The sequence below is a fragment of the Lissotriton helveticus genome, chromosome 8 (assembly GCF_964261635.1).
Source record: "Lissotriton helveticus chromosome 8, aLisHel1.1, whole genome shotgun sequence".
Taxonomy (NCBI): Eukaryota; Metazoa; Chordata; class Amphibia; order Caudata; family Salamandridae; genus Lissotriton; species Lissotriton helveticus.
Genome location: NC_136069.1, coordinates 278,437,912 through 278,455,910, shown reverse-complemented (window position 1 = coordinate 278,455,910; position 17,999 = coordinate 278,437,912). Strand labels below are relative to the sequence as shown.

Genomic DNA, 17,999 nt, shown 5'->3' with positions numbered 1-17,999 from the left:
GAATTAGGGTAGTTTTTAGGGCCGCGGGAAGGCGGGTAGTTTATAGGGCTTAGGGGAGGGTGGGGTCGTTTTTAGGGCTGAGGGGCAGGGAAGTTTTTAGTACTAGAGGGAAGGGGTTGGTTTTCATGAGGGAGTTGTTGGTTTTGCGTCTCAGGACAGGGCTTGTGGGACCATTTTAGGGCTCAGGGAGGGGGCAGGGTTCAGGGTACTTTTCGGGGTTTTGAGAGTTGTTTTAGGGCTCAGGGCGGGGCAAGGATCGGGGGTTACACGTACCTGAGAAGTCTTAACCATGCATATGTCTTTGCCACACATGCCTTAACAATGCATATTTTGTTGTAAAGGCATGCGTGGTAAAGGCAAATGTGTGGTTAAGACAGCATGGAACTGGCATGCGCTGTAATTGCATGCATGATTCTGTCACACAACCATTTTATTATGATCAAAACAAGTCAATACACTAGGTGATGCCATTTCCACACATTGTTTGTGACCTGTATAGTTTTATCAGTCAAACTGAATGTCTGTGCAAATGTGATGTCATGTCAATTGAAAATGTGTTGTCTGTAATGGCAGGGTGCTACCACACCATGCATACTCCAGTGCACACCACTTTACTCTGTGCCTTTCTACCTCCCTCCACTCTACTCCACCACACTGCACCACATACTGCTTCACTCTGACACTCCACGTCACTCCACTCTATAACTATCCACTCTACGACACACCACTCCAGTCTACATCACTCCAGAGCACTCAACGACATGCTGTGACAAAAATTGTAAAACCAAAAACTGGGACATTTTTCAGGAAAATAGAAGAAAGACTACCGTTTATTTCAAGCGAGCCACAGACTAACAGTGCTCCTCAGCAGAGAATTACAGAGCAGGCAGTCAGTTAGAGCATGACGTCACATCAGGGTCTCCACAGTGCAAAAGACTTGCAATGGGACTGGTTTTTTACACTTAGTCCTATTTCAGCCTCACTCACACCGAGAGAATTGCTTGGGGCAACAGCTGAGTGCCCTACAACCCCGGTCCACACTCCATATGCCTGACCTTAAGATGGCTGTCCTGGTCTGCCCCCTGGAAGCATTGCTATTGAGTGCATATCAACCCTACAGTAAGTCTTGGCCTCCCAGTAACTCCGGGATGGGTGCTACCAATTTGATCTATGACGATGCCCCGGACTGAAACCTTGTGCATTGTACACACCACGGAGCTGGATCAACAGGCCCCAGGCCCGGTGGAACTTTGATGGAACTTTTGATGGACTTTTGACGATGCCCCCTGGGCTGATACCAAAACTGTTTGTACTTACCTCGGTGCACAAGCAACCCTGGCCGATGACCGGTGGAGCTGTCATATGCAGCTATAGAGGAGTCTGACCCTGGTTTCACCCCATGGGCCATCACTTACCCAGCCGGTCATCTGACATTGTTTTCCCCGTTGTGTTTCCTTCCTTCCCCCTCCTCCTCCATCCATGATTCTTTAATTTAATTGATGTAATCCGTAACTCGCTGATCCTCTAAAACCTTGAACACTGTACACACCACGGAGCCGGATCAACAGGGCCCTTGCCAGGTGGAACTTTAATGGAACTATCGATGGACCTTTGCCGATGCCCCCTGGGCGGATACCAAAACTGTTTGTACTTACCTCGTCGCACGAGCAACCTTGACAGATGCCCGGTGGAGCTGTCATATGCAGCTATAGATTAGTCTGGCCCTGGTTTCACCCCCTCGACTGTCACCTACCAAGCCGGTCATCTGACATTGTTTTCATCGTTTCCCTGTAGTGTTTCCTTCCCTACCCCTCCTCCTCACTCCGTGATTCTTTGATTTATTTGATGTAACTAGGTAACATGTAACGCACTAATCTTCTTGTAAAGTTCTCTGATACCTCAGGGTATAGCCAGCGCTATATAAAACTTTTCAAATAAATAAATAAAAGTGTCACCCCACGACACATCACTCCACAACACGCCACTACACTCTAAGACTTGCCGCTCCAATGTACTCTACAACACGTCACTCCACTCTACGCCCTTCCATGACATACCCCTCCACTCTACAACAGTCTGCGACATGCCACTCAACTCTACTCTATGACACGGCTCTCCACTCTACTCTACGACACATCATTCCACTCTGTGCCACTCCACTTTACTCCCCTCAATGACACCCCACTTTACTTTACAAGACGCCACTCCGACACACTCACTCTGCGCCACTATACTCTGACACTTTACTCCACTCCACGCCACTCTACTCTTCAATACTACTCCACTCTACGTCTCTGCACTCTACAACCCTCTATGCATTCCACTCCACAACACTCTACTTCACTCGGTAACACTGTACACCTCTCCACTCTGACACGCTACTCCACTGTATGCCACTCTGTGCTACTCTGACGCGCTGCACAACTTCCTCTACCACTCTACACCACTTTATTCTACAACACACTACTCTACTCTACTCCGCTCCACTCTACTACTCTACTCCACTCTGACACTCTACTCCACTCCATGACACTACAACACTCTGACACTGTACTCCACTCTATGCTACTCCACTCTTCAATAATCTACTCCTCTCGACGGCACTCAACTCTACTCTGTGCAACTCCTTCTATGCCACTTTATTCCACTGTATGCCACTCCACTCTGACATTCTGTGCTCCTCCTCGCCCCTCTCTGCCACTCTATGCCCCTGTACTCCACTGTATGCTCCTCCACTCTACACCCTCCATTCCACTGTACAACACTCTACTCCCTCCATGACACTGTACTCCACTCTATGCTACTCAACTCTACGACAGTCCACTCTATGCCACTCCACTGTATGCCACTCTGCTCCACTGTATGCAACTCCCTCTACACCACTCTACTCCACTTTAAGCCACTCCACTCTATTCCGCTTTATGCCACTCCACTGTACAACACTCTAATCAATTTTGCAACCCCCACTCTATGCCCTTCCTCGTTACAACACTTTACTCCCTCCACGACAATCCACATCACTCTGCGCCCCTCCACTCAACAATACTCTACACCACTCCACAAAACTCCACTGTACGCCACTCCACTACACACCACTCTGTTCTGCGCCACTAATGTTTAGCCATGCTAAACAGTAGCCACTCTTGTGTACAACATTGCTAAAATACATTGGCAAATATATCTTGCATAGGCGAGACCTCTAATGTTTGTTACCAAACTATATGATCCTGGGCACACATATCTATGCCTCAGATCTCTATTCGTATTGGGGTGTCTAAATGTGGCTGAGTGTTATGTTTGAACTAAGAGAGTATATTCAAACTGGCTAAAAAGAGATTTTGAGTTTGCACACTTGCATCTTCAAACGTGTTTAAACTTTGAAAATGTCACGTCACTGCTAATTTGCAAGTAGTTGATGTTTTAGGGGGTTAGCATTTATGTTTTCATTTGGCTTTCATTTGAAATAAAACTGTTGAAACATTTAATGCAGCCCGTTGAGGGTTAATTATAGAATTATTCTACCATGAGCAGAGTTTACATTTTTTTCTAAGGTTTTTTATAACTTGTTCATGGGTGTCAAGTGACATGCACACTTTCTAAAAACTGTAAAGATGAAATTGTCTTGACAACAGTTTTAGAAAAGTCCACTCATACCGCTCTGATACAAAATAAAAAAATATGCAATGTGGAAAAGCCCGAGTCTGCAGACGGTGTCTCCCCTAGTACTGTCCTGCCATTTCCTCGTCTTAAAGAGTGTAGGCTACATGGGAGCCTGTCATACTCTAGCGTGTACACAGCACAAGTGTCATTTCCTTCAGTATGAAGTTCAGATTCCCAGCCAGACATATTTAAATGTGTCTTGCTGGGCTGGAGCAATTGTTTTTTTCTGTACCCAATCGTTTCCGTTACTTCTTACCTGGCATGTAATTGTCAAAGGTTTCAGACCGAGCAGAGTTGTCTCACAGAAGAGACTTCTTCCTCTGTCTTCCTGCCAGCGCCGTGGTGGCCCCTATGCCACCCTGGCTTTCGCCAGTGGGCTATTGGTTGAGGTGCTGCTTTCAGAGAGGAATTGCCTACCTGGAACTGCCATGCCCTCTTGGATCCATTTTAGTTGTGATCTCCTGCACTGTTGGAGTGGTTTGAACTTTTTTGCAGGGCTGAGTTTGGTATCCAGTCTGGTTCTGCACACAGGCGTCAAGGGCATGTGGAGGTGGCTATTTACGCCTATAGCATGATATTTCTGGCACGGAAACGCAGCTATTCAGGAGGGTTTAAGCTTCTACTGTCCATAACTCAGCAAGACTAACCCTTCCTGACATTATAATGACAGGCGGGCTAGCAGCATAAAGCTGTGTTCTTAAGGGTGATTATCTAATTTTGAGGGCGTGCAGGTGCTAAGCAAGGAAATCGGGTGGTAGCCGCAAACTGTGGGTGACTTAACAGGTTTGCTCAAATCTCCACTCTGCCCTCTCCCTTACCTTTTTAGGTCTCGCCTAGCGATGCAGCGCAGCTGCTCGCTAAGCGAGATCTATTGTCGCCGACTTGCTGAGCGAAGCGGGACAGGAGAGGTGCACAAGCTTGTAAACACATTGGAGACATGAGCTGTGAACGCGTGCTTTTGGAGACATGAACTGTGAGTGTGTACGGAGGCGTTAGCAACGTCTCTTCTCGCGCTCCCCCGCGCTATCACTTGCGCGAGCGAGGGCGCCTGGACAGCCCAGGTGCACGCTCATGGCGTCTTGCACCGATCGTTGGAGTCAGCTACGCTCTCTAAACACATGTTGGACGTTGGAGCCACACAAGGCTCGGTGTGCCAAAAATGTCCCCAAGTGCTGCAAAACTCAGCCCCACTCACCGTGCTACTTGCTGCCTGCTCTCACTCACGTACGCTCCGCTCTCACGGCTGAGACCTCGGCTTCGAGCCCGGCAGGCGGCAGGCAGAGAAGCGAGCAGATACCGGGCGTGCGTGGGACAGCATCACCTCTCCACCCTCTCGTCCCGCCAGCTCTCGCGCGCTCCCTGCGCACACCCCCTCATCCATAATTGATGCCTGCTTTAGGCAGATGATTCGGGGGCGGGGACTAGGGCATCCGCTAAATTTATGGAGGAGAGAGGGAGCAGGATGGTACAGCAGGTATTTCACTTTCTTTTCCGCTTGGCGCTGGCGTTGCGTCACAGGGAGGGCACTGCGGGTGTTAATCTGTCCCGCGCCGCGTGAGCCTCTTGCAGGCACCAGAAGACATATGTCCCTTGTGCGGCCATCACAAGGCTGCAGTTGGATTCCAGGTGTGGGTGGTACAAGGAAAGGCACTGAATGCAGTGTACTGGCATCTGGTCGGCATCTTGCCACAGGACCAAGGGAAGCCTCACCGTGAAGTAGCCCTTGACTGGCGGCAGGTTGGCGGCAAGGATCTTAATTGGTCCATTGTTACTACCCACTATGAGCCCGCGCATTTTACGGTTTGAATGTTCATACTCCCACCAGGATAAGATGTTAGGGCCAGCCACACCTGACTCAACGGCGTCGCAGGAAACAATGGACTCTTTTCCCCCTAAATGGACGCTGAAACTCCCAGACCGCTATGTTTCCATATTCAAAGAGGACGGCTAGGAGAATCTAGCCCACATTGAGAATCTGGTTGTTGTGGGTTTCTATTGTGGCAGTGCAAGGTCCCGACCACTCCATATACTTTGGCTTCTGCAAGCGTTGCCGCCGCTGGATCTCTGCTTCGGGGAGGTGACACTTGCACTGCTTGAAGTTGGCTTCGTGGAGCTTGTGTCCATAGAGCTCGGTCAAGTCCACCAGAGACACCCACTGCAGCCGGTCCAGGCTAGAATAAACACTCCGCCTGTTGTCCATCGTATATGTTTTGGCAGCCGAGGGGGTAGGGGCTGGGGGGGTCATAATAGATTCATTATGTTGCACCCAGTGGACAGGTATGGAGAGGGTCCAGTTTGACCATAAAAGTTAGTTCAAATATAACAGTAGGTCATGGGGAGGGCCACTGGAATTATGCGATCCTGTGTTTGCTGCTTCTGCTTTATTTTGCACAATTATCCCTCATCTGGCGCATAATCTGTAGATAAATTATTTCTAACTCAAGAGGATCAAAGCTTACTGAAAACTTGGTGATATATGTTCACACGCTTTGGAAGACCCTTTACAGACGTTAGCTGGTCATCTTTCAGTTGCTTATTTATATATCTGGTTGTTAGACTGGTACTAATGAGGTGACATTTTTGCCCAGATAGTATTTCCATGTGTAACAAGCATTTGCAATGCAATATGTCTTGCATTTGCGAGAGTTTAACCTATTGGCATTGTAAATAACAATGCCTTTTATTTATGTTTTAAAAACCAACACATAAATAAAAAGCATTACCATTTACAATGCCAATAGCTCAAACTCTAACAACTGCGAGACCTATTGACTTGCAAATGCTTGTTTCCTCTAGTCTCCTACTTCTCTTTCTACCATTGTTTTTGGCCATCATTTAATCTCCCTCTCTCTTCTCATTCTTAACTTTGGCCCTTCTAACATTCTTTTTATGTTTCTGTCCTTTCCGATCTTTTTATTCCAATCTCTCTTGTTCTTTATCCCATTTCTCTCACGGTCTCTCCTCTTGCTTTATGCTCTCTTCTTCTGTCTCTTGTGTCTATTTCACACTCTACCGGCCAGTTCCCTTTTTAGGTCTTGCTGAACCAACGCGCATGCGTTGTTCTGCGAGATTATAGTGGGCAAAACAGCTCTTGAAACCAGCGAGGATTTGCCACAATGCATGTGAGTTACTCGAGCGCGACGCTTCCCCAGCCCCCGCTTGAGCTCACTTCTTAATCACACCCCATATGGTGTTCCCTCCCACTCGCTCGCACATCAAAGGCTGCTCCTCCCCCGCCAATGCGCTCCCGCCCCGCCCCCTCACAGCAATGCCAAGACAGCCTGCGGCCACTGACAACAGTAAACAATAGAGAAATGCGCACATACACACACACACACCAATCTCACAAACCATCCATGCATCCACATATACTACACACGCACGCACTATATGCACACTACTTCACATACACAGCTACGCGCGTAATCACTCTTCCTCTATTTCTGTCTCACTCTCTCCTGCCCCTTCACTGTCGTGGCCTCTCCACTCTTCCTCGGTTTCCTTCTCACTCTCTCCTGCCCCTTCACTGTCTTGGCCTCTCCACTCTTCCTCTATTTCCGTCTCACTCTCTCCTGCCCCTTCACTGTCTTGGCCTCTCCACTCTTCCTCTATTTCCGTCTCACTCTCTCCTGCCCCTTCACTGTCTTGCTTCAGTTTATTGTATTTGCACAAATCTAATATCTTGGTCTATTCCTTTTCAACAATCAGGCATTTTTGTTTATTAGGTGTTTATGTTTTTGATGGGTTTATTTATAGGCACTTTCTATCTATCTATCTATCTATCTATCGCCCTCACTCTATCTATCTATCGCCCTCACTCTATCTATCGCCCTCACTCTATCTATCGCCCTCACTCTATCTATCTATCGCCCTCACTCTATCTATCGCCCTCACTCTATCTATCGCCCTCACTCTATCTATCTATCGCCCTCACTCTATCTATCGCACTCACTCTAGCTATCTATCGCACTCACTCTGTCTATCTATCGCACTCACTCAGCACCACCACTCAGGGGCACCACAGCAACAATCTGTGACACCATTCAACAACAACTGGTTCAAATATGTTCTCTCAATGTCTCAAACTTTATTACAAATTTCACAAAAAGATGTTAATATTTCACTTCTGTTCTTGGATTTTCGTCACAATAAAATACACTTAACACAATCTTCACAAAAGTTATTTACAAAAGTTTAAGCTATTGCTATTATAAATTACAATAACTTTTATTTAAGTATTAATTATTTAAAAAAATTAAAAGCCATTGTTATTTGTAATAGCAATACTTCTAAGTCACGTAAATACAACACATATTGCATTACAAATGCTATAGGTGTCACATTTGCGAAAGTTATAACTATTGGCATTGTAAATGGCAAAGCTATTAATTGAGCTATTTTCAAAACCAACACAGAAATAAAAAAATTGCCATTTACAATACCAATAGCTCAAAATGTCCTAATGCGAGACCTATTGCATTGCAAATGCTTGTTTTCTTTGTGTCTTATATTGTTCTTGCCTTCCTAGTTGCTCTGCTCATGTTTTCTGGCTGCTTCTGTATCTTTTTTTCTCTTCCTTTTCTCATTCCCCCTGCAAACAGCAGCCTACATCTGTTTCATTCTAGCCTTTTTCTGTGTTTGTCTGAGCCTGTGTGGGGGCACTGTCACTCTCTGTAGTGACAGTAATTCCTCCCCAAACTCATGAGAAAGAGACCACACTTTGCCAGGCCACAAGGTCGTACAAATTATGCAGTGGCTGCCTGCTAAATAAACAGTAGCAGGATGCGCTCCTCCCACCTCTAGGCCCTGGTGCCATAGCACCACTGATTGCCACGCCCCTCCCCTCAAGGGCTTAACAAAAGTATATAAACAGTCACATTTCTGAAAGAGATATTTTAAGAGTTATAGAAATTGTCAAATTCTTACAGGAGTTTTATTTTAGAGGCTAATGCTTAGCACTCCTTGCAAGTAGGCCTAGGTAAAATATATTTTGCAAAATGCAGAAGTGAAAAAAACCGCAATAAACAGTTTTCACATTTTAACAATAGAATGAAAATTTAGCAGTGTGCATATGTTCGTCGTTTGCCTGTGGTCAGAATTCTTATTGATCCACAAAATTCAGCAAAATCTATCCAGTGGAACCAATTTGTGAAAAACTGAAAAATCTGTTCCTTGAGCCCATTTTCGCTGCAGATGGATTTCGCACGTTTCACGTTTACGTGAAAAATGTCGCCCTTTGCTGGATGTAACTGAATTTGCAGGTGAGAATTACACATAAAGGACAATTACAGCTTTCTCTAAGCAGAGAGCTTGCCTGCAGTAATTGGTGGTACAGGAAGACTTTTCAGAGTGGGGATGCTGGCATCAGTGTTACATCACTGAAATGATAGGGATTGTGGAAACTCCAAGCATCACACAAAGAGCAAGTATTGCAAATGAGCCACGACCATTCATTAGGAGAGTGGTACGGGTGTGGTATGTTGGTGGTGGTGTATCTTGGAGCACACTGTCGCAAATATGGTACTAAAGCATGGTGTGGTACCGCACCTTCATTTATAGACAGTACATTTTCCGTTGAAATGGCCACAAAATACGCACTGACATGCAGTTTATATAGGCACAAATAATAATGTACGGAAATCAGTTTTCAGCCAATCTTTACCATTTGCACATCACCAGGTAAAGTGTCTTTATTTGTTTTGATCCTATTAAAATATTTGTTTCCATTACACTTTGGAGTTACAGAACAAATGTGCTTTGTTTTTGCTTTCCTAACTGCTGGCATATTTTGCAATATTTGTACATTTCGTTTCCAGGTATTTAAAAATTGTTCATTGTGTGGTGTTACTTACGATCTTCCTGTGTTGGCTCTGTTTGTGCTGGGCATTTCTCGAGCGGCCGCCATCAGCTGAGGCGTGCGCGCTGACGCCGCCCCCTACAGGCCACGCCCCCCACAGGCCACGCCCCCTTCACCTTCACCTTCGCCTTCTTAAGCGCTGATCTGCTAGCGCTTCCCTGATTGCTTTCCCAGTCCTGAGGCGAAAAGCCGGGGCTGGTGGTACGTTAACTTTGGCAAATCATTTTTAAAAGCGACTTCTGTTTTAAAAATTGTTCATTGTGTGGTGTTACTTACGATCTTCCTGTGTTGGCTCTGTTTGTGCTGGGCATTTCTCGAGCGGCCGCCATCAGCTGAGGCGTGCGTGCTGACGCTGCCCCCTACAGGCCACGCCCCCCACAGGCCACGCCCCCTTCACCTTCGCCTTCTTAAGCGCTGATCTGCTAGCGCTTCCCTGATTGCTTTCCCAGTCCTGAGGCGAAAAGCCGGGGCTGGTGGTACGTTAACTTTGGCAAATCATTTTTAAAAGCGACTTCTGTTTTAAAAATTGTTCATTGTGTGGTGTTACTTACGATCTTCCTGTGTTGGCTCTGTTTGTGCTGGGCATTTCTCGAGCGGCCGCCATCAGCTGAGGCGTGCGCGCTGACGCCGCCCCCTACAGGCCACGCCCCCCACAGGCCACGCCCCCTTCACCTTCGCCTTCTTAAGCGCTGATCTGCTAGCGCTTCCCTGATTGCTTTCCCAGTCCTGAGGCGAAAAGCCGGGGCTGGTGGTACGTTAACTTTGGCAAATCATTTTTAAAAGCGACTTCTGTTTTAAAAATTGTTCATTGTGTGGTGTTACTTACGATCTTCCTGTGTTGGCTCTGTTTGTGCTGGGCATTTCTCGAGCGGCCGCCATCAGCTGAGGCGTGCGCGCTGACGCCGCCCCCTACAGGCCACGCCCCCCACAGGCCACGCCCCTTACTGTTATATAAATGTGCATTTACAGGAAGCGCAGCGGACGAGCGCAGCGGGAGCGCCGTTTGCGCGCCGAAGGCGCGCCTAAGGCAAGCCCGTCTGCGCCCGTCCGCGATTGTCCGGGGCTAGGGGCGCGTCACTCTGCCCCGCTTATCACCTACACCCCGGACCAACTGCGCAGCCTCCAGGGACCTTGGCCCCTTATTGCCTCCACATGCTCTCGCATCTGCACCCTTGCTCTTGTCCCTACCGTCTCCCCTCACATCCCCCATCCTACCGTCAGCCCCTCTTCTATACCTTGCAGTATTGTCCCCCCTGCTACCCCTAAAGCCCTCACGGCGTGTTATCTTAACACCCGGTCTGCGGTCGCGCACGCGCATGAGCTCTCGGTCCTGCTGGATACTCATGCCCCAGACCTCCTCTTCCTAACGGAGACCTGGTTCTGCGATGACTCCCTCCCCGCCCTATTATCCATCTTACCGGCCACTTACTATGCCCTTAGGGCCGACCGCCCTACCGGCAGAGCTGGGGGTGGCGTGGCAGTCATCGCACGTGCCGATCTCCCCTTTCAAATCCTATCCCTGCCCGGTATTGCGACCTCCGAATATCTGGTGATTCGCACCCCTTCCACCTCTCCCCCTCTGACCTGCTTCCTCACCTACCGTCCCCCTCAATCCCCCATACAGTTTCTCTCTGATTTCTTGGACGTTTTAGCCACGATTACAGTCAATAACTCTGCTATCCTACTTCTGGGCGACTTCAACTTCTGGCCCTCTGACCCTGCTGAATGTTCGTCCTCTAAGGAGTTTTCTGACACTCTCCAATCTCTTAACTTTACATCTTTCGTTCACTCCCCCACTCATATCAAAGGTCACACGCTCGACCAGATCTGGTCCCTGAATTGCCCTGTGGACTCTCTCTCCATCTCGCCCTGCTCATGGTCTGATCATTACCTGATCTCATTTTCCCTTCCTACCCACCCCCCAGCTAAGCCCCCCCGCCCCAAAAACACCTGGGTTCGATCTTGGGGCCGAGTCAATCCGGAAAATCTCTCCTCCCTTCTCACCTCCTCCCTTCCCTCCTTGCAGGGTCTTTCCACTCTCTCCCAGTTTAAGGCCATCGACCATTGGCTCTCCTCTGGCTGCGACTCCGTCGCCCCGCTCAAACTTATCACCTCCAAGCGCGAGAAGGATGCCAACCGGTGGTTTAACGTAGAGCTTAAGGCCACCAAACTTAAAGTACGCCGCGCGGAGCGGGCATGGAGGAGAAATTATTGCCCCATTTTAAAGCTGGAGTATACCACCGTTCTCGCCCAATATAAAAAAGACATCTTGGAGGCTAAAACATCTTACTTCTCCTCCAAAGTCCTCGCCGCGGATAACCAATCCAAAGAGATATTTACGATCATCCACAACCTAGCATTCTCGGACAGAACAACCCTCAAGCCCGTTCCGTCCGAAGACCTCTGTCACTCCCTCAATAACTACTTTATTCACAAAATTGCGATCATCAAAGCCAACATCCCTCCCCCTTCCCCCTCCTTCATGGATCCCCAATGCCCCCCTCCCAAGGGTGAGCTCATCACCCTCCCCCTCATTACTAAGGAATCTCTGATCTCTTTATTTTCCTTGGTCAAATCTGGCTCTCCGCTTGACCCCTGCCCTGCTCACATCCTCCGGCATATATTTTCCACTTGCCCTGACCCCCCCCCTTCACCTCCTTAATAGTTCCCTTGCCCAAGGCATAGTCCCAAACCCCTTGAAGTCTGCGGTTATCGTGCCTATCCTAAAAAAACCCGGGGCAGACCCCACCGTCCCCGCCAACTTCCGCCCCATCTCCCTCTTGCCATTTTTGGCTAAGGTCCTCGAGCGCCACGTCACCGGCGCCCTGAGCTCCTTCGTGGAGAGGCATGGGGCTCTTGCCCCCCGCCAGGCCGGCTTCCGCCCCGCACACTCTACGGAGTCCGTTGTCATCTCGGTCCTGGACAACCTCAGGGAGGGTATGGATACCAACCAGCGCCAGGCCCTAGTGCTCCTCGACCTCTCTGCCGCCTTTGATACTGTGGATCATACCATTCTGTTGTCCCGTATCAAGGCGGCGGGGATCGGGGGTACCGCTCTGGTCTGGCTCTCCTCCTTCCTGAGGGACCGCACCCAGGCCGTCCGCCTGGGCGACTTTACAGCGGACGTCCGGAAAGTTCAATGCGGGGTCCCCCAAGGTTCCTCCCTTTCCCCCCTCTTATTCAATCTGTACGTTGCCCCGCTTATCTTTTCTCTTCAACAGATGGAGGTCGCCGTTTTTAATTACGCGGACGACCTCCAGCTGGTTTTCAATCTATCCTCTTCTCCCTCCTCTATCTTAAACTTTCAATCTGTCATGCTCCACATCAGGGACTGGATGAACCACAATCACCTCAAACTCAACCCCGACAAGACCGAACTGGTGTTGACGGGTGGTTCATCCAGCCCCTGGTCTCCCCTCTTCTGGCCCCCCTCCCTTGGCCCTTCTCCTGTACCCTCTTCCTCTGTTAAAACCCTGGGCATAAAACTCAACTCTCAACTCACCCTTCACTCCCAGGTTAGCTCTGTGGTGTCTTCTTCTTTTCTTGCACTGCGCACTATACGCAGGGTGTCCCGTTTCTTCACTTTTTCCGCTCTCAAACTTATTATTTTGGCCATGGTAGTATCCCGCCTGGACTACGGCAACGCCCTATATGCTGGCATCCCCGCATATAGCTTGCGCCGCCTACAACTGATACAGAACCAGGCGGCCCGCCTGGCCTTCAAACTTCCAAAATTTCACCACTCTACCCCTCTTCTAAAAACGCTACATTGGCTCCCTGTGCTGGCCAGGGTCCAATTTAAGCTCGCCTCTATCACCTTTTTGGCACGCCAGGACGTGGCACCTGCATTTATCTCTTCTGAGATCACTCCCTACGTTCCCACCAGGGAACTCCGCTCGTCCTCCCAGTCCCTCCTCACTGTCCGACGCTACCGGAGAAAGAAGTGGGGAGGCTCAAAATTTGCCACTCTTGCCCCGATCCTCTGGAATTCCCTTCCCCTCGAACTCCGCTCCATCACTCTGTACCCCCAATTTCGAAAACATCTCAAGACCTTCTTGTTCAAGAAGTTCCTTGAGTAACACGCCATCACCCCCCCTCGCTTTCTAGCCCTGGACCATGTTAGCATTAGCGCCAAGAAACCGTTGGTAGACGTGCGCTCTATAAATAATTTTAAACTTAAACTTAAACTTAAACAGTTGTGTGTTAGAAAATAAAAAGATATCCTTTCCTTTCACACCTCATGTACCACAACAGGATTGTCACCTACTTCACTTTACAAATTCCTCTCACTTTGCCGTCACAGCAAGAAAATAAACACACATCCTCTTGTTAAAAGCACAAGCAGCAATTTATCAGAAGACATAGCTTGACTTTGGACATCGGTCTTTGAAGGCACAGCAAATGCGAGCTATAAAACCAAATTTAAAGGCATACTTTATTGCGCTTCACCTTCAGAACTCCAGCATAGTTATTTTGGGGATGCTGCAGAACACCCCGCGCCCTTCTTCTAGCGCCTGTGGCAGTAATTAGACCACGAGGTAACATCTGCCTCGTATTCAACAGGGCTCGTTCTACTATAGTGTTTGTAAAATATATTTGGACACTCATTTTATATCTCATAAATCTTTTCCTTTGATTTTTTAGGTCGAGCGACCTATCTCAATGCGCATGCGCATTGAGAGCGGGAGCTCGATCTATTGCGGCTTAAACAGAGCTTACCGAGATCAGGCGATTCCCAGGCGATTTCTTCCAGTGCACGTGAAAGCGCGTGCACAATGCCACCAGCCGCTTGCCTCGCATTACCACATCAAAGGCGGCCGCATCTCAGGCCCCTGCTGCTTCACACCCTCATGCCGCTCTCCCCGCTCCGCCCCCTCCCCTGCCCGCCGTTTCCACTTCACTTTGACGGCCGCAGGCCGTCTCTCGTGTTTCTGCTTGTTTTTAAAGCCAAGTTTGACCTCGCATGGATGAGAAACGACATGCGAGGGATTGGCAACCCACATGTTGTGCTAAAAGTGACACACTGAGGTCTCCTCGCTTCAGCATCCTCCTGAGCACAAGTCCGCTCAGGGAGCCTCGCCTTTCTTCAGGCCCCCCCCCCAGCACACGTAACTTGTTTGTTTAGTTTTCGCTGTCGTGACCTATGGGAGGGACCTTTTTTAATTGAATATTTACACTGCACTTGTATGGACTAGCTGTGCTGAAGTTTATTTTTGCAAATCTGCACAAACTGGGCAACTATTGCTCATTGGCCCCTGATAAGAGATTGTCCAACCTTCCGCATGGAAAAGCCCTTTCTCCCATTCTGCTTAATTTTCCTTCCATTACAATTTGGTCCTTCTCTTAGTCTCTGTTCGTTTGCTCCCGTCTTTTATCTCGTTTTTATTTGCGTTACGTTATTTTTCCCCAAGAAGACACTTCCGTTGTTTGACTTCGGGAGGAGTCTAACTCTTTGTAAATCTCTTGAAATGCTGCTTTAAAGCTGAACCCCTGTCTGTGCTGTAGTGTGCACACCCGGCCGCCTACCCCCACCCGTGTGGCTGTGAACAGAAAGCACCGCAAACCCCACTATGACATTCATTCCATACGGCTCAGTAGTAAAATAATCGTATTGGTGCACAAGCGTTCACACTCCTTTCATCTGAATTGTGTTTCTTTCAGCCGTGCCCCCATACTTTATTTAAACTACTCCAATGTTCAGTTATCGGCTGTTATGTCAAGTTGTGTTCAGGAATGAATCGCGATAAATGGTGTTTTAGCAGAAAAATAGTGACCTTTGTGAACCCCCTTCCATGCCATGAGTCAGCATGGATATAAATAAATACTAACTTGAGCTTTATGCTTTCTTTAAAACCTTCAGCAGGTAATTCTAGATTTTAATGCCACGATCTACCATCAGATACGTGCCATGAAAACGCAAATTCGGCTAAGAAACTACTTGAGGGGTAAAATTGTCTTTTTGTGCAAATTTCAGTGGGGTCTGGTTAATAGGAGTGAAAGTTATCACTTTAAGCTGCCAAGAAGGGACACAGAAGTGTGAGTAAAGCTGCTCGCCAAGCGCTAAGAGCCCTTTCATTTCGTTTTGTGAGCTACATTCACGGTCATTATTATTTTCAATATTATCATGCTTGGATGCGCGCACACAGAAAAAGGCATCAAAGGGCCAGCCACGTGCGGCGTACCTGCGGCTTATTCAAAGGCTCGACAATTGGATAGCATACAATGTTAATACTACTATTCATATATGTATACATGGGCACATGTGTCTTGATATTTGAGGCCCTCCTCGCAAGATCGTAAACACGTTAACCCGTGTGATGTGGTGTCTGTCCGCTCCCGGCTTCAGGCAGTGCTTTGAAAGGAAGACCCCTACGCTGCCTCCGGGCGCACGTTTGTCCCTGTCAGCATTTTCTTTTCTTTTTCTGTCTATATATCGAGTTTATTCCGCTATTTCCTCTACTGCAAGTCATTTTCCATGAATTGATTTTTTCGTTATTTGACCTCTATTTTAAATATAATCCAACGAGACAGCTCAGTGACCTGCGCAGTGGCTGCAGTGACTTGCATAGAAGCTGTCTGTCGAGCCTTTTCGTCCCATCTTGGCCGGATCTGCTGTTTATTCTTCTAAGGTTGAGTGCCTGAGCCCAGTTGGTTCTATCAGTCATAAAAGTCATAGTCAAAACATTTAGAGGCAACTCGTTTGAAAGCGCCAAGCGCTTTGCATTGTCAACGGTATTATGCGTTTTTAGCTGGAGATTTTGGAAGAAAAGTAAAATATAAAATATTTGTTCTGTTGAAAATCACATGTTCACCTCGATGTAAAGTGGTTTCTACACAGTTATATTTAGTATAAACCCACGGAGCCTCATTTACAAACAAGCATTGGCATTGCCAATAGGTCTCGCTTTTGGGACCTTATAAGTATTTAGTTATGCAGCACAATATCCTTGGTGCAACAAGATAAATTGTTGCATGGCTAAACACTTATAAGGTCCCAAAGGCGAGACCTATTGGCTATGCCAATGCTTGTTTTTCTTTGCGGTAATTTAAAATATGTCTTTGAAACCCCTTGTTGCCACCTTTTACCTGATAGTCTTTTAAATCCTGCCCACTGTTGAGTCGCTTATCACCCCGTTGTTGTTGTAAAGAATATCTTCTAATGACTTTTGTCTCTGTCGGCAGGAGAGAAGATTGGCCTCCATAAGTGAATTAGTCCGCCTTTTAAAACCTGGAGGAAAAGCACTTATCTACGTCTGGGCAATGGAACAGGAGTACATGAAGCAGAAGTCCAAGTACCTTAAGGAAAATAGGAACAACCGCGAGACACAAGACGTCCATGACAGCGCCACCGCCATGCTGACGCAAGACGTACATGACAGCGTCACGTCAGTGCTGTCAGGGGAGAGAGGACTTATCGAGAACAGCCAGGAAGCGGCGTGTCCTCATCGAGCACCGAGTGACGCGAAACACAGAGACTGTCACTCAAGTCAGTGTGTAAATCCGAAACTGCCCGTTCACACTAATAGAACTGCCTTCGATTCTCAAGATGTCCTAGTGCCCTGGCATCTGAAAAGTGGAAATAAAACGAAAGACGGGTCTGGTGGCTCCCCAACCCCCCTGCCGGCGTCTGATGGGCAGCGCGCGTGCAGCCCTGTCTTTCACCGCTATTACCACGTGTTTTTTGAAGGAGAGCTGGAAGCAGTGTGCCAGAAACTAGATAACATTAGAATCCATCAGAGCTACCACGACCAAGGAAACTGGTGTGTAATCCTTGAAAAACTGTAACATCGCACAGTGTTAAACTAACAATCCCAACTTGTTCCAGATATTTTAAATTGGATGATCCGTGTAGTCATTGAGTTTTTAAATTGGATAATAAAATGTATTCTTGAAATGTTGGCTATGGCAATATATACCACACCCTCTTAGGCACTTTTTGTGTAATGTACTGCCAATAAAAAAAACATGGCAGCCACCGTATTTGAACTAATGATAAGATAACACAGTTTTAGCACACAAAAACACTCATGTTTCTTACGAATGCCCTTTCACGCAATGCACATTTTCGAGAAAGAATGGAATTGTTTTATCAATTATACAATTATTGGGATTCCAAAAATAATTCAGTGCTATTGCCCTTTGCTAAGGGTGTTAACAGTGGTCCAGAATGTCTGAAGAGGCCGTGAACCCCCCACCACCCCCATTATTGTAGTTCAGAGGTAAAGCAAAAAGCATTCAATGAAGACAAATCAATTAACAGCGTCCAACATCCGACAACATGAGGACAATACTTTATAGCACGTGCCCCAGCGCAGCGCAGCACAGAGAAAAAATACACCCCGATGCCCACACTGTCTTTGTGCTTGTGTCTCGGCCTTTGAACCTGGATTTATAGGTAAAACATAATGAATGTCAGCATTCGAACCATTTGGCTAAGCCAATCACATTGTTCTATAAGTGGTGCTAGTATTGGTTATGTAGC

At 47.7% G+C, this 17,999-nt stretch overlaps 1 protein-coding gene across 2 annotated transcripts in view; it reads left to right on the top strand.

Annotated features, from left to right (window-relative positions):
* The window catches only part of ALKBH8 (alkB homolog 8, tRNA methyltransferase), a 416,983-nt gene extending 399,572 nt beyond the window's left edge, over window positions 1-17,411 (top strand). For both annotated transcript variants that reach the window (XM_078657033.1, XM_078657032.1), the window contains exon 12: window positions 16,700-17,411. In XM_078657033.1, the coding sequence (XP_078513159.1) occupies window positions 16,700-17,302 (603 nt within the window). In that variant the 3' untranslated portion in view covers window positions 17,303-17,411. The remainder of the gene's footprint in view (window positions 1-16,699) is intronic.
* The last annotated feature ends 588 nt before the right edge of the window (window positions 17,412-17,999 follow it).